The sequence below is a fragment of the Myotis yumanensis genome, unplaced genomic scaffold (assembly GCF_028538775.1).
Source record: "Myotis yumanensis isolate MYYU_CA2020_CCGP unplaced genomic scaffold, mMyoYum1.0.hap1 SCAF_16, whole genome shotgun sequence".
Classification (NCBI taxonomy): domain Eukaryota; kingdom Metazoa; phylum Chordata; class Mammalia; order Chiroptera; family Vespertilionidae; genus Myotis; species Myotis yumanensis.
The window spans coordinates 9,265,132-9,287,413 of NW_027223767.1; the positions used below are offsets into that span (position 1 = coordinate 9,265,132).

At 45.4% G+C, this 22,282-nt stretch overlaps 1 protein-coding gene across 6 annotated transcripts in view; it reads right to left on the reverse strand.

Annotated features, from left to right (window-relative positions):
- DNAH9 (dynein axonemal heavy chain 9) overlaps positions 1-22,282 on the reverse strand; it is a 342,415-nt gene that overhangs the window by 197,691 nt on the left and 122,442 nt on the right. For all 6 annotated transcript variants that reach the window (XR_011468497.1, XM_070395266.1, XM_070395267.1 and 3 more), the window contains 3 exons: positions 12,538-12,695; positions 10,172-10,310; positions 5,579-5,866 (listed from right to left, as the gene is read on the reverse strand). Coding sequence is in view for 5 of the 6 variants with exons in the window: in XM_070395266.1 (XP_070251367.1) it covers positions 5,579-5,866; positions 10,172-10,310; positions 12,538-12,695 (585 nt within the window). In the remaining variant the exon portion in view is untranslated. The remainder of the gene's footprint in view (positions 1-5,578; positions 5,867-10,171; positions 10,311-12,537; positions 12,696-22,282) is intronic.

Genomic DNA, 22,282 nt, shown 5'->3' on the forward strand with positions numbered 1-22,282 from the left:
TGTCTATCACCTTTGACATTTAAATCATTGATGTGTCTTGGTATGGGCCTCTTTGGGTTCACATTGCTTGGGACTCTCTGTGCTTCCTGGGTTTGTAAGTTTATTTCCTTCTCCAGGTTAGGGAAGTTTTCCATCCTTATTTCTAGAAATAGGTTTTCAGTCCCTTGCTCTTTCTCTTCTTCTTCTGGCACCTTTATGATGCAGATGTTGTTACACTTGATACTGTCTCAGAGGTTCCTTAAGCTATGCTTTCAAAAAATTCTTTTTTCTTTTTGAAGTTCCAATTGGGTATTTTTTGTTTTCCAAATTGCTGATTTGATTCTCTACGTCATCGGATTTTCTGTTGATTCCCGTTAGTGTTTTCTTATTTCAGTTATTACATTATTCGTTTTTGATTATTTTTTTATGGTTTCTATGCCTCCTTTTATGTTTCCTATCTCTTTATTAAAGTTCTCACTGAGTTCATCTACTCTTCCCCTACATTCATTCAACATCCTTAAAACTAGTGTTTTGAACTCTGCATCTGGTGGACTGCTTGTCTCCATTGTGTTTAGTTTCTTTTCTGGAGTTTTGTCCTGTTCTTTCATTTGGGACATTTTTTTGTCTCTTCATTTTGAGTGACTCCCTCTATTTGTTTCTATGTATTAGGTAGAGCTGCTACATCTCCCTGTCGCCTGTCTTAGGGGATTAGCAGGTGTCCTGTGGGACCCAGTAGCACAGTCTCCCTGGCCACCTGAGCCGGATGCTCCATGAATATACCTTGTGTGGGTGGTGTATGCCTTCCTGTTGTAGTTGAGCCTTGATTGTTGTTGGCAACTGGAGGGAGTGAGCCTCAGGCTGATTGGCTGTGAGGACTGGCTGTGTCTACTGGGTAAGACCTGCTGGCAGGGGCTGGCACCATGAAGCAGGATTGTGGTAGTCAGGCTCTGGTGCCTGCGAAGTCTTCCGTTTGGGTGTGTCATTTGTGAAGGTGGTTGTGTGATGCTCTGGTATTGTTTGAGGCTTGCTACTGGATGCACTGGTTCTGGAGCCTTTAGGGAGGGCTTCTGATGCCGGCCAAGGTCAGCTGTTACAATGGCTTCTACCAGCAGTTCTGTCTGAGAAAAGCTGCGCCACCAGCCCTCACCCTGAAGCCAGACAATTCAGTTCCTTCAGCTTTTTGAGCTGCTGCCCCAGGGCTGGAGCTCAGAGCAAGTGAGTCTGTCAGCAAGTCCGTGTGCAGGCCCTTTAAGAGGCCACAATCTCCGCTGGTTTTCACAGCCAGAAGTTATAGGGACTTGTCTTCCTGGCACTGGAACCCTGGACTCCTCAGCCCAGTGTGGACCCCTTACTCCTCAGGGGAACTGCCACAGCTGACATCCCTCTGGCTTCTTATCCACCACACGTGGGCGTGGGATCAGCTTGTTTCATGTTCCCTCCTGCCAGACTCGACGTGGCTGCTTCTGTTATAAACCTTCTGTCCAGCTAGTCTTCAGGTTGTTCCCAAGGACGATTGTTCTGTGATTTAGTTGTAACTGTGATGTGGGAGTGAGAGGAGGTGAGCACAACATTTAGCTACTCTGTCATCTTGACTGGAGGTCCCACATTTCCTTTTAAAAATATATATAATTTAGACCATGATTTTTTTCTCTTGGAGTTTTTAAAACTTATTTAATATATTTTTATTGATTTCAGAGAGGAAGGGAGAGGGAGAAAGAGATAGAAACATGAGGGAGACTAATGATTGGCTGCCTCCTGCACACTCCTTACTGGGGTCAAGCCCGCAACCGGGGCATGTGCCCTTGACCGGAATTGAACCTGGGAACCTTCAGTCCACAGGCTGATGCTCTATCCACTGAGCCAAACCAGGTAGGGCTCTTGGAGTTTTTAATTACTTTTCTTCCTCTTTGTTAAAAAACGACACTTGCCTTATTTCCCATAACTTAAAAGTTAAATAAAATACTAGTACATAAGAACACTCATCTTGTTAGTCTATTCTTGCTTGTAATGTATCCATTTTTGAGGCCCTTTTTCCTGGAGACCATGGACTTATTGCTCTAATTTCAAGTCATTGCTTTCTAGCTCTACTAATAGCTATCATTCCAGGATTATTTTTTATTATTGATTTTTTAAAGTCCCATGACATTTTTCTCATTTTCAATCCTATGTTGCTGTAGTATCTCTGCAAATAAGCTATTCAAAAAGTTGCATAAGAAGTAAAATGTATGACTCTGAAAATAACTTGAACTCTAGTCTTTAAATAGTTTCCCTTACAAACCTTGTCCTTATCTTTTAGCACCTGATATTGCTGCCGAGAGCTTCTGATGTCGTTCTGAATTTCATTCCTCCCAAGTCACGCGTACTGACACCCCCATCACCCAGAAGGAAACTTATCTTTCACTCTTGATCCTTGACTTGTGACTTTCCGTTATGAGTCCATCTAAATCCACTCTGCTCAGTACTGACGGAGACCGCCCAGTCTGCCTGCATGTCTCCAGGTCCTCTCTGCTCTTTCTCCCCAGAATTCCCATTGGTAACATGTCACATAACCTAGATCGATCCTATGTATGTCCTCTTGCCTCTTGCACTTTCTATCTTTGTGTATTATACATAGGGCATCCCAAAAATGTATACACAAGCTTTGAATAATCATAAAGGCAGTGTTTATTAAAATACATTTCATTTCAAAAATTGAGCTATCAACTGTAAAAGTTTATATTCATTTTTAGGACACCCTGTATATATGTTATATATGTTGTATTTTATTATACATACTATACATGTGCATCTATATCTATATCTATCTATCTATCTATCTATCTATCTATCTATCTATCTATATATCTACTCTACCCATTCACATCTATCCATGCATACATGCATGTATGAATCCATCCATACATACATAATTTGTCCTAGGATGTTTTCTTGTCTTTTTTTCCTAGTCTTCTCACTGAATTTTATGTATCACCAACGATACAATTCATTTCAAAGAACTCTTTACAATTCTCCAAGAGTTCTTTTTCTTCTATAGCATCTCATTCTTGTTTTATTGATATATTTTTCTTAATTTTCCTCAAGGATATTAATTAGAACGTTCAAAATGTTCCCTTCCTTATTTCCACTGTAATCAGTTGCTCTGTGTGTATCCGTCTGATGCTGGCTTTCTCCAGTGTCTGATGAGCCTCAAGGTTGAATGAAGAGCTGCACTGTTTCCTGGGAGCTGGGATGGGTGCTGCCTGCAGCTGCTGTGCCGGTCTCTCACCAGTGCTCTGCACCCAAGGCCAGACCTTGGGCTTTGTCTTTGTCCTTTCACGTGTGGGTGAGTGAGCAGGTGGCTGGCCTTCAGGCCAAGGGGCTCCAAGCACAATGAAAGCGCTTTCAAGAGGCACTAGTACCCAAGCCTCTTGGTTTTTCCCAGAGTTATTAAATTCCCGCAGGCCTTTCCTTTAGGCTGTGTGCTCAATGCCTGGCTGCACATAGTCTGCGTCTGGGGAGTTGGGGCCTAGAATGGGGAGCTGGGAGAAGAGTATGGGGGGAGGGCAAGTGCCAAAATTATAGGGTAAACAGACTTGATGACCCCCTCTGGCTGTATTCCATTCTCTTTTTCATCTCTGCCCTCCTTCTCTTGGGTTCTGCTGGGCAGGCAGGTACTGCCTGGCCCCTCTTCTTCTGAAGCCCTTTCTAAGTGTATTCTGGCCCCTGCCCCCTGCTCTGCTAGGCCAGTCAACCTGCTTTCGTCCTCTTTCCATTTTTCCAGAAATTTATTCCACTATCCCCTTCTCAGTTTCCACACTTTAATGGGCTTATTCCTCTTTCTTAATCCTCCCCCCCCCCCCCCCCCCGCCTGTGCATTCCTCAAGGGGGAGCGCTTTCTTTCCGGGGGCGGGGCGGGGGGGGGGGGGAGCTCAGTGGAATTTCTTGGAGAAGTAGTGGCATCCCAGCTTCCTTATCTGGAATGTGCCTCATCTATCCCTGTCTTGGAGGTTTGAGGGAACCTAATGTGATAGAGAATATAAAAACACTGTGAAATCTAAAGTGATGTTTATGTGAGTCTTAGACATACTATCATATAGGAAAACATTTCATCCATGTCCCTGGACCCTAGAACCCTTTTTTGTGGCACTTGTCATATCCAGCTCCAAGGCATCCTTTGTTTCTGTGCAGGCACTTCTCCTCTAATGACATTTATGCATCCTGAAAATGTCACCTTCTGCAAGACTGCACAGTAAAAGTAACAGGCTTATGGCAAAACAGACTGGGGAAGGCCACTCCAAATGTACAGAATTTTGTATCCCAAGCCCTAAAAACTCAATAATTCCTCCTAATTCCAATAAAAATGCTAGCACATTGAAATCACTAGAGAGCTTATACCCTACCTCATGTCTATTAATTCTTTGAAGCCTTAATTCTGGGGCCTGTCCTCTCTTTTTCAACAGGTAGATCATAGATATATTGACTTCCAATAAAGACCATTTTAATCACAACTAAGGGCCTGATCTAGACGGAGCCTTCTTCATGAATGCACTGTTTTAACAGGTGGGGAAATGTCTTTATCTGCCTGAGCCTTCCTAGAAAACAGTACAAACCACCACAGTTCCTAGGGCCATAAAACTAGTTATACTTACAGTAAAGTTTCAGGATATTTTTTTTCAAATCTAAATCTATGGCTAAATGTACTCATTTTCTATTGCTGTTGTAACAAATCACTGCAAGCATAAAGGCTTAAACAACACAAGTTTATTATCTAATAGTCCTGGGGGTCAGAAGTCCAAAATGGGTCTCATCGGCTCTAATCAATGTGTGTACAGGGCTGGTTCCTTCTGAAAGCTCTAGGGTAGAATCTGGTTGTTGTTTTTTTGCCTTTTCCAGCTTTCGTAGGCTGCCCACATTCCCTGGCTCATGGTCCCTCCTCCATCCTCAAAGCCAGCAATGGCTAGTTGAGTCTTCCTCCCACAGCATCACTCTGACACTCATTCTCTTATATCACTCTTCCCCTTATAAAGGCCCTTGTGATTATATTGGGCCACCCAGTAAACCAGGGTCATTCCTCATCTCAAGGTCAGATGATTAGAAACCTAATTCTATCTGCAACCTCAATCCCCCTTTGCCATATAACGTAGCATATTCACACATGTGGGGATTTGAATGTGGATATCTTGGGCGGGGTATTATTTTACCTACTGCCCTAAGGTTTTGTTCTTTAGTTGTAAAAAGCCTGCCTCTGATCATGTCAAAACATTTACAAGAGCAGAGAAGTGTATGTGAACCCACATGGCTTCCCCATTATATCACTTCATTCCTCTATAATCACATATGAAGTAATTCCCAAAAAAGAAACACGCGCTATAGCAGACCAGACTGTGTCTTACTGCTCCCATTGCACATGAACTCCCTGATGGCCAGGGCTCTGTCTTTCACCATTCTCCACACCACACATTTCACATTGTGGGTGCCACAATAAAGAACTATTGAAATGAACTGAGTTATTACAAAGTAGATAAATATCTGCACAACCCATTGGATTAAGAATGAAGTGTAACCAATTGTCCAATTAGAAAATTAAGAGACAACTCTTGGGAGGGAAAACCCCATGTACCTTGAGCACAAAGTTGTCCTCAGCCTGGAGCTTCAGGTCCACAACTGCCTTCCTAACCAAAGCTTCAAAGTTGAGGTCTCTCCTCCGAGGGACGTCCAGGGTGGGAAAGAGGTCCCCGATCAGGCCCATGAACACTGGCATGTCATCAGTCACTATCTTGGGGATGTTGAAATCTCGCAGGGAGCGCATCAGGACTTGGTCTTCAGGCCTGTCAGGGTCTCCTCGCTTCAGAGATCCTGCCACCACTAGCACAGACTTGATGGCCCGCAGGCCCCAGTCATAGTGATCCTGAGGGAAGGCAGCAAGGGTTAGACTTGAGTTTCTGAGATGCAGAACACCACATATGCTCAGGATAGTGTATGAAAAATTACATATATCATATCAGTATTCGGTCATTTTGAGGCCAAGACAGAGGCATAGCAAAGAATTAATGAAGTAGGAGATGGTGATCCTGGGACTGGTTTGGCATTAGTTATTTTTCTAGTTGTGATGACAACAAAGCAGACACAGAATGTATAGGGAATGGGGGGTCAGGGAGATTAAGCTAAACCACTTCTAAACCTATTCAGCTACCTCTTGTCCATCAAGTATATTAGCTCTTAGAAACTGTTGAGGCTGAGCTTACATGCCCTATGGTAAACACTGCACTTGCCTCCTCCCATGACCACAACTAAATTATAGAGGATCAATCCCACCCACTGATGTGCCAATAGTAATCAAGGCTCAGCCACAACAGGAGAGCATACACAACCCACACAAGGGACACTCTTGGAGCAGTCAGCTCAGGTGAACAGAGAGACTGTGACATTGGGTTCCCACAGGACACCTACTACATAAGGCCACTCTCTCAAAAATGGGAGACACAGCAGATATACTTAATAGAAAAAAAAATAGAGGGAGGCACACAAAATGAAGAAACAAACAAACAAATGTCCCAAATGAAAGAACAAAATACTCCCCAAAAGAAAAACAAAAGGGAGATAAGCAATCTACCAGATGCAGAGTTCAAAACACTGGTTATAAGGATGCTCAATGATCATAGGGAAAGAATAGATGAACACAGTGATAACCTTAACAAAGAAATAGGACACATAAAAAAGGAGATAGAAACCATAAAAAAACCAGTTAGAAATGATGAATACAGTAACTAAAATAAGAATACATTGAAGGGAATAAATAGTAGATCAGATGAAGCAGAGAATCAAATCAGTGATTCCAGAACACCCCCAACTAGAACAGAAAAATAGAAAAAAGAACTTTAAAATATGAAGATAGCTTAAGGGACCTCTGAGACAGCATCAAGTGTAACAACATTTGCATCATAAAGGTACCAGAGGAGAAGAGAAAGAGCAATGGATTGAAAACCTATTCCAAGAAATAATGACTGAAAACTTCCCTAACCTGGAGAAGGAAATAGACTTACAAGCCCAGGAAGCACAGAGAGACCCAAGCAATATGAACCCAAAGAGGCCTACATCAAAATACATTATAATTAAAATGCCAAAGCTGATTTCTCAACAGAAACTCTGCCAACTAGATGAGATTGTTGTGAAATATTCAAAGTGATGAAAAGTAAATACTTACAACCAAGATTATTCTACTCAGCAAGGCTGTGACTTAGATTAGAAGGGGATATAAAGAGCTTCTCAGATAAGAAAAAGCTGAAGGAGTTCATCCCTACTAAACCAGTATTACAAGAAATAAAGAGAAAGGAATCCAAACACAGCACTATAGAAATTTATCAACATATAAGAGAAGTAAGAAAATATGAAAGGAACAGAAAATAACTAAAACAAACAAACAAACAACATTCAGAAAGCAATTAATGAAATGGCAATAACTACATACCTATCAATAATCACTTTAATTGTAAATGGATAAAATGTTCCAATCAAAGAAGAATGGGTAAAGAAAGTGATATGTATATACAATAGAATATTCCTCAGCTATAAAAAAGAATGAAATCGTACAATTTGCAACATCACAGATGGACCTAGAGAGTACCATGCTATGCTAAATAAGTCAGACAGAAAGACAAATACCATATGATTTCACTTATATGTGGAATCTAAAAACAAAATAAATAAATAGGCAAAACAGACGCAAACTCATAGATATGAAGAACAAACTTACAGTTGCCAGATTGGAAAGGGGTGGGGTGTTGGAAGCTGGGTTAAAAAAATGAGGGGCTTAAAAAGTACAAATTGGCAGTTACAAAATAGTCATAGGGATGTAAAATACAGACTATCCTATATAATAAAAGGGTAATATGCAAATCAACCGAATGGTGGAATGACCAGTCGCTATGATTCGCACTGACCACCAGGGCAGATGCTCAATGCAGGAGCTGCCCCCAGCCTGCAGGCCCTGATTGCCCAGTCAGGGCCTGCCTGACAATTGCTCTGTCCCTTCTCCGGCCCAGCAGGCTCAGATCACCCAATGGGGAATGGGGAAGCGGGGGTGGGTGACAGTGGACATTGGCAGCACCAGGCAAAGGCCCCCGCCCCGCCGGTCACTCCACACACAGAGGGCAACCAGTGTTGGGGGACGGGGCCAGCGAGCGTGCGGGAATGGCCAACCACTCAGTTCCTCCCTCCTGGCCGGCAGGCTCCAATCACCCAATGGTGAACAGGGAACTGGGTGTGGATGATGGCAGGGGTTAGGGCCAGCTGCCAGCAGCCGTGGAGGATGGCCCTGATTGTAGGCCAGGTCTAGGGATCGTACCCGTGCATGGATTTTGTGCACCAGGCCTCTAGTAGTTAATAATATTGTAATCATAAATGGTGTTAGGTGGGTGCAAGACTTATCATGGGGATCACTTTGCAAGTTATATAAATGTCTAACCCATAATGCTGTGCACCTGAAACTAATATAATGTTGAATATTAAAAATATTTTGTCAAAGATGGAACCCACTGGTCACAAGTTCTGATAACAGACTGTGGAAGAGTAGACCATACTGCTGACATCACATTTCAGAGCAGTGTGGTGGAGTGTGCAGTTTAGAGCACAGAATCTGAACTGAGACAGACCTAGTTTCAAATCCAGGCTCTGCTACTTTCTTCATAGCAGATAGTTATTTAGTTAGAGCTGTGATACACACCATAAAGCACAATTCAGTGTGCCATGAAGACAACTGACATGGTGGCTACACTTGAAATTGACTGCCTTACCTCCCCTGAGCCTGTGGATATCCTACTCCTTCTGGCCTTGATTGTACTTCTTTCTCATTAGTGCTTGACTGAATTCTATTCCCTCAGGTCTTAATATTGTTTCTCCAGGGCAGCCTGATCCTAAGCCCAGATACTGCCACCATGTTCTTTGTCTTCATTGCACACCAAACTCAAAGAAACCAATGTAGGTACGGTAAGTACAATACGGAGAAGGCTGAGAAATGAGGCTGTGGAAGTAGGCAAAAGACAGCTCTGTACAAGTCTCAGTGGAAAGTGACAAGTATATTGACTTTTTTTTCTAAGAAGGTTGAGGAACATTTTTAAGTGACCACTCCAGCTGGTGGCTAAAGAATGAATTCGAGGGACTGAAGTAGAGGTAGAAAAACTAGTAGAGAGGAGGCTCTAAACATTTAAGCAAGAGACCTGTGCTTGGAACTAAAGTCTTAGAAAAAAAATAACATATTCTCCAGAGGGTAGAATGAAAAACAGTTCCTTCCTGATTAGACATAGGGTTGAGGTAAAGGAAAGTGTCAAGGATAACTTCCAAGATACCAGAATCAGCAAGTGGATAAACCTACTGAAAGGAAGAAATGCAGGAGAAGTAGGCTTGGGTGGAGGCTAGTAGGAAGATCAGCTTTAGATACTGAGCTGTAGATGCTCTTTAGACACTCAGGGGAGCTGTGGGATAGACCATTGAATACACAGGGTCAGAGTTCAAAAGAGAGGTTTGGGATGGAGTCGTGAAAATGAGTCATTGGCCTGGAAGTCAATGATGATAGAGAACCTAGAGAGAGGATGCAATGATCAAGGGGCCTGGGAAGTGTGAGGAAATTAGGAGAGGTTTTTAAAAAATCCATCTTGGACAGGTATCGCAGGGTTGAGAGAGCCTGTGTTTTGGCAACAAAGGTGATCCAAGTAAGAGATCCCCAAAGGGAGTGGAACTCATTGGAAACAGCCCAGGGAAACTTGATTGCCACCAAAAAATTCATATCCAAGGCACAAATGTCGGACATTCTTGGTCATGTCTTAGGGTGTTATTTCTGTGAGGGGATCTGCCTGGACAGAAGCCACATTGACAGCCAAGCAGCGGTGCGAAGCATGACTCCTTAATGCCTGATTCTCCCTCCCTAACTCTCTCCATCTCCGGTTTTCCTCAGCTGCTGCGTGCTTCTCACAGGACACTGGTGATCTATGAGGTGCTGCCACACATTCAATTAAAAGTGGGAGTTCTGTGGTCAATTATTTTAAATGCTGGGCTAAGAAAATGGACACAGATCTTAATTACAGAGCTTTTAATGTGCTTATGGGCACAGCAGCTCTATGAGAAGGCTCAATGTTTCCCTGATACACTGGCCCTGGAATCCGTCCAGAGCTAAGGCAATCACACATGATTGACTTTTTCAGTGAACTGGGGAATATACCTGTTTGGAGAGAAGCTCTTTGCACAACTGGTAAAGGGTGATGAACTTTCTGGCTAATGACCGGGCTTCAATGAATCCTTCTGCCACCAGCATGATTTCACAGATCAGCTCAAAGTCTGGAACCACCATGGCGCAGGGCCTGTTCACAGGGAGACAAGGGCAGAGAGAATTGCCAACCACGTAGTCAAAGGGGGGTTTACAGGGCAGGGCACACTGACTGAGATCACAGAAGGAGGCATCGGTGAGTGCAAAAACTTAGTCCTTAGCAATGATTTCATCTAAGACTTTCAATGTAAAGTTGCGTTGACTGAGCATAAAGAAAGTGAACTCTCTTTCCCAAGTTGATGAATGAAATTAGCAGTCAGTGGCACAACTCACATCTGTAACTTGGGCCCAGTGTGCTTTGCACAAGGCACAGATTAGTAAAGAACGAGGTCTAGAACGATTAGGGGCTGAGGCTGAGGAGCTGAGCCTCTCTTAGTGTCTACAGGAAACTGAGATCTACTTTTTCATCCTGAACATATGTCTCTTCCAAGCCCAGACACTCAGGGTTTATCTTGTCCTTATCTGCACACAAATATAAATATTTAATGCTGAGGGTTAAAGTAAGCACTTATTAACCTCACCTCGTCACAAAACGGGACATAGGAGGAGACAGAGGGGATTTTTGTCCATATAGGAGAATTTACTTTGATTTTTTCCCCTCTGCCTCTAGAAACATTTTATTTTAAAAGTACTTATTTTTAAATTAATTTATTAGGTGTGTAATGGGAGCCTAAGGTTGTTACATTCTTTAATTGCATTTTTTTCCTACACTGCTACAAAATTTTCAAAAACATTTCATTCAAGTACATTTTTCTTTAAGTTAATTTACATTGCAATCAAACTCAAAGGAGCACCTAAATACTTAGAAACTCAAAAATTATTTTGCCACATGAAAAAGGTTAAATATGTATCCACACAGTGGAACGCAACGTGGCCATGATAACGCTGTAAAAGAAAAACTATTTAATGACGTGGGAAGACACTGACCAATGAAGGCAGGACACGAAACTATACAGGTCGGATCCCAAGTTTGAAAAAGAACTCTCTACCCACAAAACATTGGAAGGAAGAATGCCAAAGGGTTACACTGACTATCTCTGACTATAGGACTGGGATGGGGAGGAGCAGAGAGGCTGGAGTCAGACTGCCTGGGTTCAAACTCCGGTTCTGTCCGTTACTAGTTAACCCTAGTAACTAGGGTGACTACCCTGAGCAATTTGCTGAGTTCATCTGTTTTCTTACTGTACAACACAGTATCCTATGGCACCAGCTTAGCAGCCTGTTGAAATTCCATCAAGCTCCTGGTTGAAGTGGGACCTGCCTAAAGGAGGAGGTAGCCACACCATAGGCATTTGCCACCACTGGTGCAGCTCAAGTGAGGGCCTTGAGTACACAGGGGGTTTTTCAGTGGCCTCCTGGGCCTTCACATCCCCAGAGAGCACTGGGCTCCCAGTTCAGAGATAAGATGCATTCCTCTATCATAGCTCCCACAACCTCTCTCAGGTAATGGTTCAGTCGGTGGGAACTAGAAGCCATAAGCATCTTTCAGTTTCCTCTGTGCTGGGCTGACTTCTCTTGTCTGAACAAAGAATGGAGGTTCCAGGTCCTGCTAGGAAATATGTGTGTGTTTTCTTATCAATATAAAGAAGATTTTAAAACATGGCAGTATCCACCATGGGCAAAGGTAAAATGAGAGAAGTGTTCTCATGCATCGCTACTGGGGATGTAACTTGGCACTTCTCTTTTTCTAAAGCAATTTGGCAATGTGTATCAAAAGCCTCAAAAATGTTCCTCCCTGTTAACTCAGTGATTCCACTTCTGGGAAGCTAGCCAAAGAAAATAATCATGCATATAGAAAAAAAGACATTGACAAAAATGTGTATTATGACATTATGCATAAACTTACTTTAAATGTTACAAACAGTCTTAATATGTAACTATGGGGGACTAGTTAATTTCATTGTGGACCAAGTGCTTGATAGAGTAAAATGCAGTCATGAAATGAGATTTATTAAGATTATCTGCCAGAAGAAACTATTTACAATATGATTGTAATAGACTATGAAATGAACAAACAAAACAATATAAAACTGTGTAGACAACACATGTAGACTACAATATATGACTTTAAAAAGTGCATATAAGGAAAGAGAATACAAGCAAAAATCATTTTACGGGAGACGGTGTTAAAGGTGGTTTTTTAAAAAAATCTACTTTTCTATATATTCCAAATTTCCTCTCTCTCTAGGTCACACCTCTCCAGTAGAAGAAATAGCAGAAGCCCCTGTTTGGGGCACTCAGGAGGGGTGGTAGATGCTCACCTGAAGAGAGCCTTCAGGTTCTCCGGCAGCTCCGTGCGGCCCGCGTAGCCGGGGTTCATGGTGATGAAGATGCCCACAGAGGGATTCAGGCTAATCTCCTCTCCGAGGAAGCTGAACTTCTCCTTCTTATCTCGAATTGCATCTTGAATGCTTTTCACCTGGTGAACAAGTCAATGGACAAGTGTGCGCATTGGGTTTCTGTGTTGGGGTGGAAGCCAAAACTGGGAACCCACTGCCAACACAGACGCGTGTTTTGTGGCCCCTTTCACTGGAGGACAGGCCCAGTGACCACAACGCGGGCCCTTTCCCTGAGGAATAGGCCCAGTGACCACAACCCGGACCCTTTCCCTGAAGAACAGGCCCAGTGACCGCAACCCGGGCCCTTTCCCTGAGGAACAGGCCCAGTGACTGCAACCCGGGCCCTTACTGATGGGTATGGATGTGTTTAAAGGAATTGTGGCCACGCGCCACTTTTCTAACACGGTGATAGGAGGGTGGGAGGCACAGTGAGCTGGTGTCTAACTCTCTGTGCATGGCCCCTTTTTTGTTTTGCACACATTTTTTTATTTTTTTAAAGTATCTTTATTTTTGAAAGCATTACAGATGTCCTCCCTTCCCCTCTCCATTGACCCCTTTTTCCCATTCCCACCCCTCCCAGGCCTTCATCCCACTATTGTCTGTGTCCTTGGGTTATGCATATTAGCATATGCATGTAAGTTATTTGGTTAATCTCTCTCCCGCCCCTAACCTTCCCTCTGAGATTTATCAGTCTGTTCCATGCTTCTATGTCTCTGGATCTATTTTGTTCATCAGTTTATTTTAATCAGATTCCACAAATGAGTGAGATCATGTGATACTTGTCTTTCTCTGACTGGCTTATTTCGCTTAGCATAATGCTCTCCGGATGCCTCCATGCAGTTGCAAATGGTAAGAGTTCTTTTTTTTTTTTTTTTTTTTACAGCAGCATAGTATTCCATTGTGTAGATGTACCAGTTTTTTAATACATTCATCTTCTGATGGGCACTTGGGCTGTTTCCAGAACTTAGCTATGGTGAATTGTGCTGCTATGCACATAGGGGTGCATATGTCCTTTCTGACTGGTGCTTCGGGTTTCTTAGGATCTATTCCCGGAGGGGAGCACTCTAATGCTATCATCCCCATTTCTCTATGATGAAAGGGCGGCATTGACAGGTGCAGTAGTTTGCCCAACCTGACACAGCTACTAAGTGGTGACGTCTGGATTCGAATCAGGCAAGTGAATTCTGGAGCCGGGCTCTTAGCCGCTGTGTGATGGAGAGATCACCAACACCTACCCTCTGGGCTTGTTCTAAGGATTAAGTTGTGTGTGTGTGTGTGTGTGTGTGTGTGTGTGTGTGTGTGACAGAGGGGAGGGGGAGGAGCCCTGCCACACAGCCTCCTACCACCCTGCAAGCCAGGTGAGTCATAGAGGCCGGGTTCTCTCCTTAGGCCCCAGGGCTCCCGTCTACAACATAAACTAGTACTAGTACTGAGCATCACTTGTTCTGGCTGGGGAGGTGAGCTTAATTACCATTTACAAAGTGCTCTGATACCCCTGGCTGGAGGCAAAAGTGAGCCACAGCTCAGACCTTTTCTGCTATTCCCTCTGATAATATTCCCTCCGGCAACACCAGGGCCCAGAATCCTCAAGCTCAGGGAGAATGGACGATGTACCCGGTGGTCTGTGCTCCTGTGTAAATTCTGTAGGCCCTTGAGAAGAGTGTTGAACAGACTGGAGGATGCTTTGCCCATTGGTGCCAATGCCAGGCTCTGTTCACCCAGCTTCTGCAGGACAGGTGAGCTCTGGGGCATCGCCTCACGCAGTCACAGCAACTGGGGTCCCGGGAAAAGCCACCGGAAGGTAGCAGAGCTCAGGATCCAGGACGTCCCTTCAGATGCCACGGGAGGAGCAGGTGGGCAGGTGTGTGGTTACACTGCAGGCTCAGCAGGTGGAGGGACACACACAGGTAGGCACAGACTGGCATATAGGGCTGCGAGGTCCACTCCTTACTCATGGCGTCTGTTTCTCCACTAACCGCTCACCACTTGGGGAGATTTTAAAGCCACAGGGAATAACAACAAAATGATAACTGACATTTGCTGAGCGCTTGATATGTTTCAGGTGCTATTCTGAGTATTTTACGGGAATTATCCCATTCAGTCCTCTTCACAGCTGTCTGAGCTGGGTGGGTCCTAGTTTTATAGATGAGAAAACTGAGGCAGAAGGCAGTCAAGAGACTGCACTATATTATATACGATGTTGACAGAGGGGAGGCTCAGGGAGTGATATTTGGAAACTATACCATTTTTGCAACTTTTCTAGAATTTAAAATTTTTTTCAAAATGAAAAGTTAAAAGAAGAAAATAAATTTGCCAGATGTCTAACAGTGGTAAGCGGGGCAGCCTGAGTTAAAAACCAAGCAATCTGGCGCCACGTCCCCTAACACCTTCTACCAGAGCCCAGCACACCATCAAACACAGGGTGGGCAAAAGTAGGCTTACAGTTGAGAGTACACAGAACACAGAATGAACTGAGCTATTGTCATAATCATAGCCTGCATGTCTTCTTCCATGTGAACAACTGTAACCTTACGTCTGCCCACCCCTGCATATACATTTTCAGAGGAATTGTTTTGTTCGAAAAATACGTTTGTAATAATTTAGAGGCATAAGTTTCCACAAAATAATAAAAGGTGCTTTTAGCACCCATTAAACAAACAAAAAAGGAAAGCTACGTAGAAACCAGTGTCCTCAATGGGATGATTTCGCACCTGCCCTCCCAAGGGAACATTTGGCCGAGACTCGAGATATTTTTGTCACAGCTGATGTGGAGGTTGTGCTGGCAGCTCATGGGCAGGGGCCAGGGATAGCTGCTAAACATACAATGCACAGGACAGATCCTTACGACAGAGAATTATCAGGCTCAAGACATTCATAGCGCTGAACCTGAGAAACCCTGGACCAAACACTTACCAAGGAGGACACTGAGGCCAAGAAGATGCATGTGACTTATGCACCATTCCACACTGGTGTCTCGGGTCCAACCAAATTCCCATGCAAATTCTTGGCCCTGCCCCAGAATTCTGGGGGTGATATCCAACCAGGTGTAGTTTAACAAGCCCTCCAGGGGATTCTGGTCCAAGCAAAAGGTCAAGTCAATTCTTGGATTTCTACTCGTACCCACTGCTGCTCACGTGTCCCCATTCATAGCCACAGGCCGACCCCTCCCTCCCTCAGGTGAGCCTGAGCCCTCCATCCCCTCTGCCCGCCTGCCATGGACAGACCTGTCCCTGCAGCCACTGGCCTGCACCAGCCAGGCTCCACCGTGTGGGTCTGATGTGAACCCCAGCTCCACAGTCCTCAGGATGTGCTCCTTACTTCAGTCTCCCTCTCAGCTCTGGTTCTCAACATTTGCTGAATGTGGGAACCGCGTGGGAAGTTTCTTTAAGTAAAACTTGAGGCCCAGGTCCTGCGGCAGATAATCCAATCAGAACTTGGCGGTGGAGACTGCATTGTGCGTCACTGCTTTCCAGGCTTGCCCAGGCCGTGCTGAGGGGCACCCAGGGTCGAGATTACTGTGCGGAGCAGCAGGTCCCGGCGTTATTGTGCGTGCGAGTCACTGGGATCTTGGGAAAATGCAGATTCTATTTCAGCAGGTGTGGGGTGGTGGTGAGTCTGCATTTCCAACAGGTTCCCGGGGTGCTGACACGGCTGGCCCACAGCTTGAGTAGCACGAGGCTAGATGACACCATCTGACTGTCCACTCTCAGCACATCTGGTGGCCAGGGCAGTGTCCTTGCCACTGGACCACATGCTGCACACCCAGTTCATGTCCCACCACTGCCCCTGACCAGATGGGCTCACTTTCTCTTTCCAGCCTCCGTGCCTTTAACTGCACCTCTCTAATGAGACTTCTTTCTGCCTTATATTTCAGATAGATGACTAGGTTTCCACTCCTCTACATTGCAGGCCAGCTCTGATTTCAGCGGTCAGTCCTGTTATTTGTAAAAGCCGCGTGTGCCTGTCTGACCACGGGGACTTGATTTGGTATCTTATAACTGGTATCTTTCCCACCAAAGACTAGAAGTCGGTGATCAGAAAGGGTTCTGCCCCTGTGTGCTTCCACCCAGGTGAGGCCCTGCTTCGGATGTGCTCACAGAGTATTACAGTCATTTAGCTCTTTGCAGGCGATGCATGGTGAGCAGGTGTCAGCTAGCTCTGCGGCCTGCACTCCCAGCCGGGTCTTCACTCCTTCTACTCTGCCCCTTCATTCTAGGCAAGTGGCCCATCTGTGGCCCCTGTGGTCATTCTCTCTTCCAGCCTTTGCTCGCAAATGCCATGTGTTATTGAAATCCTGATTGGCTCACTCCACACTTCCGTCTGCCGTGGCAGATTGGAGTCCGCTGCCTTCAGGAAGTGCAGCCCACTCCTCACTTTCAAATGTTTTATATTTCTGTGTTTTCACTTTAGACCTAAGCTCCTCCATGAAAGGTATTGATGGGAAGTTGCCTTGGTTCTGAGAGCATAGCATTTGCGCAGAACCTTGAGAGCTGGGAACACTGCTATGGCAGCTCCCCAGTCCTTGCTGAATGACCTGTTGCTTCTAGCTGCTTCCTGCCTTGGAAGGGAGGAGTGGCAGGGATGCCTGGCCAGAGAATGTGGAGGGAACTAGGAGCTGGAGGTACTGGGTGGTGGAGTGTGCCCTGTGGCAACTGTCCCTGGGGCTCAGATAATGGCATAATTATAAAAAAAGTACTGTAATAGATTATATACTTAAAAAACTGCAGAGTAATTGCTCTTGGAATTGCCACACTTTTTCCTAATGAATATGCAATTCCACTTACAATCTGACAGAGACATGAAGATGTCCACCTATGACAATGATGGTGAACCTTTTGAGCTTGTCGTGTCAGCATTTTGTAAAACCCTAACTTAACTCTGGTGCCGTGTCACATATAGAAATTTTTTGATGTTTGCAACCATAGTAATACAAAGACTTATATTTTTGATATTTATTTTATATATTTAAATGTCATTTAACAAAGAAAAATCAACCAAAAAAATGAGTTCGCGTGTCACCTCTGACATGCATCATAGGTTCGCCATCACTGAACTATGAGGACAGTGAAGCACTCACTTTTGTAGACGTTATGAGAAGAGGAGCACATACAGGCAAGGAGCAGGGGAGGAGAGGCAGGGAAGGGGAGGTACGGCAAGGGAGACAGTGGCACAGCTGGTATGGCTTCTGCACCAATATGCCAGCTCGGACGACCGTGTGAGGTATTAAGAGCAATTTCCACCTTGGATGGGTGTATGATTTTATATGTGATCACCTCAGATTTTCCCAGGCTGTGGCCAGACCACTTTCTTGAGTGTCTCCTATGGGACTGTCCTAGACTGGGGGGCGAGAGCTCCAGGTTGGACTTATTTCGTTTAATTCCAGAAGCAAAAAGGAACTGATGTTGGAGGACCCATTACTGATCTCATGTTGGACAGTTTCAAAATTAGGCAAATTCACAGTGTCTATTATCCATTAGGGACGATGAATGTTGGGCTTTGCCTCATCCCTTGGGTAACTGTTAAGTTTGGTAAGATGGCTGAGGCTGAGCCAGTAGAGAAGGAATGAAGGGTGCAGAGAATACTGGTGAGAACAGACTGTGGACCTCAGTCTCTGCCCTATTGTGTCATAGCCGTCTACTCCCTTTCAACCTATTTATGACAGTGTTCATGTAATAATGATATCATCATCATCATCATCATCACCACCACCAGCACCATCATCATCATCACCACTAACATCATCACAACCATCACCACCACCACCACCATAATAACCATGATTGTCATCATTAACATCACCGTCACTATCATCATCATCATCATCAGCAGCACCATCATCATTACCACCATCATCACCACGACGATGGTCATCACCACCATCACCATCACCATCATCACCACCAACATCATAGCCACCACCACTATTATCTTCCTCATCATCATCATAAGAGAGACTAACATTTATTGAGTGCCTACTATCTATAGCGCTTTGATTTAAGTGCTTTACACATTAATTCATTTAATAATTATTACAACGGCATCAAGTAGGCATGATTATTAACCCCCTTCACAGATGTGGAACTTGAGACATGTACTTACTTAAGGTGACATAGCTAGTAAGAGGCAGAGCCAGGGCTGAACACGCAGTGTGATATCAGAGCCTACACACAACCACATCCCCATGCCCTTGCCTTGCTAACCCCACTCTACACTAACCTGTTTCTTTTTTTAAAATATATTTTTATTGTTTTCAGAGAGGAAGGGAGAAGGGGAGAGAGATAGAAGCATCAATGATGAGAGAAAATAATTGATTGTCTGCCTCCTGCACGCCCCACACTGGGTTTTTTCTTTTTTTCTTTTTTTTAAATATATTTTATTGATTTTTTATAGAGAGGAAAGGAGAGAGACAGAGAGTCAGAAACATCGATGAGAGAGAAACATCGATCAGCCGCCTCCTGCACATCCCCCACTGGGGATGTGCCCGCAACCCAGGTACATGCCCTTGACTGGAATCGAACCCGGGACCCTTCAGTCCGCAGGCTGACGCTCTAGCCACTGAGCCAAACCGGCTTCGGCCCCACACTGGGTATTGAGCCCACAACCCAGGCATATGCCCTGACCGGGAATTGAACTGTGACCTCCTGGTTCAGAGGTCAATGCTCAACCAGTGAGCAACACCAGCCAGGCTAACCTGTTTCTTTTAAAATTTCAATTTTACATGGAACTTGTTTACACAAACTCTGGAGCCCAGCACAGGCTCTATGCTGGTCCTGGGCCAACTCCCATGGCCTGCTCCTCCCCTGGCTCCTTGCAGGACACACTGAGCCGGTCCTTTGGCACAGGCCGAGTGCTGCACTGGGACACCCCGGGTATAAGTGCTCATGGTGAGTTGTTCTGGACTTAAAGGAGGGCAGTCACAGTGCTGCGACCTGGCTGGTGAGAACAGGAGGTGCCCTCTGGAACCTGTGGGAGATGCAGAGAGCCATCAAAGCAACGAGGAAGGACGTGCATAGCAAGGTGGGCAGAAGCGACAGAGGACAGAGGGCAGGAATGAAAAGGTGGACATCGCCCACCAGATACCTGCAGTGGAAGAAGCAGGGAGAAAAATCCAGGCACACGGTATACTTACGGGTCCTCAACCCCATTGTCCACTGTGGGGAAAAGTCTATGTTTATCTCCTGATTTTCAGAACCACTCGAGGCCTAGAGCAGCCGTGGGCAAACTACAGTCCTCGGGCCGGATCCGGCCCATCTGAAATGAATAAAACTAAAAAAAAAAAGACCGTATCCTTTTATGTAATGATGTTTACTTTGAATTTATATTAGTTCACACAAACACTCCATCCATGCTTTTGTTCCGGCCCTCCGGTCCAGTTTAAGAACCCATTGTGGCCCTCGAGTCAAAAAGTTTGCCCACCCCTGGCCTAGAATCAGTACTCCGAGAAAGGTGTATGTTACTTCTTTTACTCCTCATCTTATACTCCAAAATGGATGACACCCCAAATTCAGAGAGCTTCCAGGGGTGTCATCCCTGGTTTTAAGTTGTGACGTGCCCATGCAGAGGCAAATGCAGCTGGCTAATGTGTTTATTTGTCTGCTCAGGGATTTTTTTTCTGGGTTTTATTTGTTTGTTTGTTTAAATAAGTTGCCAAATTATTGAAATCTAGACATTTTTTAAAATAAAAATTTAGATGTTCAGCTTCTATTTAAAGTTTACAAGATCTGGCAACACGGACCCTTCATTCCTACAAGGAGGAGGGGTGATGGTAAGTGTTGAGCAACTTGCTCCCGAGAAAGCGAACCTGCCCTGATGGTGGAATCTGCGGGTGTCCTCAGCGGAAGCACTCCCAGAGTCCGCCTCCAGCCCCGACCAACAGCGTGATGTGCCAGCCTGCTCCCGTGACCCAGGGAGGGGAGGGTTTCAGGCCGAGAGTGTGAGGCCAGCTAGTTGACTTCCTTCCTCTTCTCACTTGCATGGATCGGACCCAAGGGAGGGCAAACCGTGCGTCCCACTGGGAATAAGAGAAGAGCCTGACAGTTTTCACCTTGTGGGAGCTTCACCAACAACAGCCTGGACAAGAATCAGCGGGTGGGAACACTGCCAACTGGCTGCCAAATGCAGGACACGGGAAAACAAACCGCTGTGGGGGGGGAGAGGGAAGTGAAGGGACCCCGCAGGGCCCCCCAGCACCGAGGGCTCCCAGAGGCAGCTGGCGGGGAGGGTGGGCAGGGTGGTTAGCTGATGGTGTGAGTTCTCCTCTCCTAGAGCAAGTTGCCTGTGTTTGCTCCCGTATCTCCTACATGTGGCTCCATGTCCAGCCCGCCTGTGGCAGGGACATCGTGCTGGGCAGAGGGTGCCTGTGTGGGGGTGTGGATGGAGACTGGCTCCTGCCAGGCCAGCGGAGCGGGGAGGATGCTGCCTTAGCCTCGGCCCCATCCCTTCTGCTGCCCTTTTCCTCAGCCCGGCACACTCCCCTAAGAAAAATGTCAGTTAGGCTAAACTTTTCATTGTTCTTTGCCTGAGAACATTCAACAAAAGGCCAGTGGGGACCACAGAGTCCGGTTTTCTTTTCCGCAGTGTTTGCATATTGCTTTAGTAATAAAAGCGAACGATAAGAGGAAAAGAAACCATTTTGACCGCCAAGTGTGCGGGCACGGACTGGAAGCACCAGGCACGCGGCTGCTCCCAGACCCCCACGGCGGTTATCACTTACCACTGCCCGGCATCCCTCAGGGATGGGGCCCTGCCACCACAGCTCCCCTGGTGGGCAATGGGGGGACTCCGCTTACAGGGGGAGCTCGGGAACAGGTGCGTCTCTCTAGGGACTGGGGGCCGTTGGGGAGGCTGTCAGGCACCTGCTCAGGCCTTTGCAGCTGTTATTAAGCTCTGACTGGCGGCAGCCACTGTTCTCCCACTGCCCCGCCTCCTCAGAACCACGGCCAGGCAGGGGCTAATGTCCCTTCCAGCATCTGCAGGGGTCCCTGCTGCCCATTGAAGAAGGCAGAGTGCACATCCTGGCATCAAGGTCTGCCTACTATTTGGTTGGAACCTGCCTGTTTACCAGTAAACATGTTCTTATTTTACCTCCTGTACACTAGCTCTGTGCCCAGACCTGTACCTGCTCAGTGTGGACGGGTTTAAATTATATATATATACACACACCACATGTCTCTCTCTCTCTCTCTCTCTCTCTCTCTCTCTCCATATATATATATATATATATATATATATATATATATATATATAGTGCTCCCAAAATGTATACACCAATTTGAATAATTATAAAGGCAGTGTTTATTAAAATACATTTCCTTTTCAAAGTTGAGCTACCAGCTGTTAAAGTGTGTAGACATTTTTGAGACCCCCCTGTCTGTCTACATAGGGAGGTAATAGTGGCTCACAGGGCTGGTGTGAGAACATAAGACATATTAGGAGATGATACATGACAAGTACCTGATACAGAACAGACTTTCAGCAAAGGTGTGTGCACGTTCCCCACCACCACCCCACTTCTGATGCTCCGCTGCCTATGAGGTCCTTATCCAGGTTCAGATCCTCTCCATCCTTTACGGCCTGGCTCCCAGATGACGCATCTAGCACTCCTATCCCCTCTGTGAGTCAGGATTCAAGCCACTTAGCACATTAACGCGTGCTCACATCTGTCTCA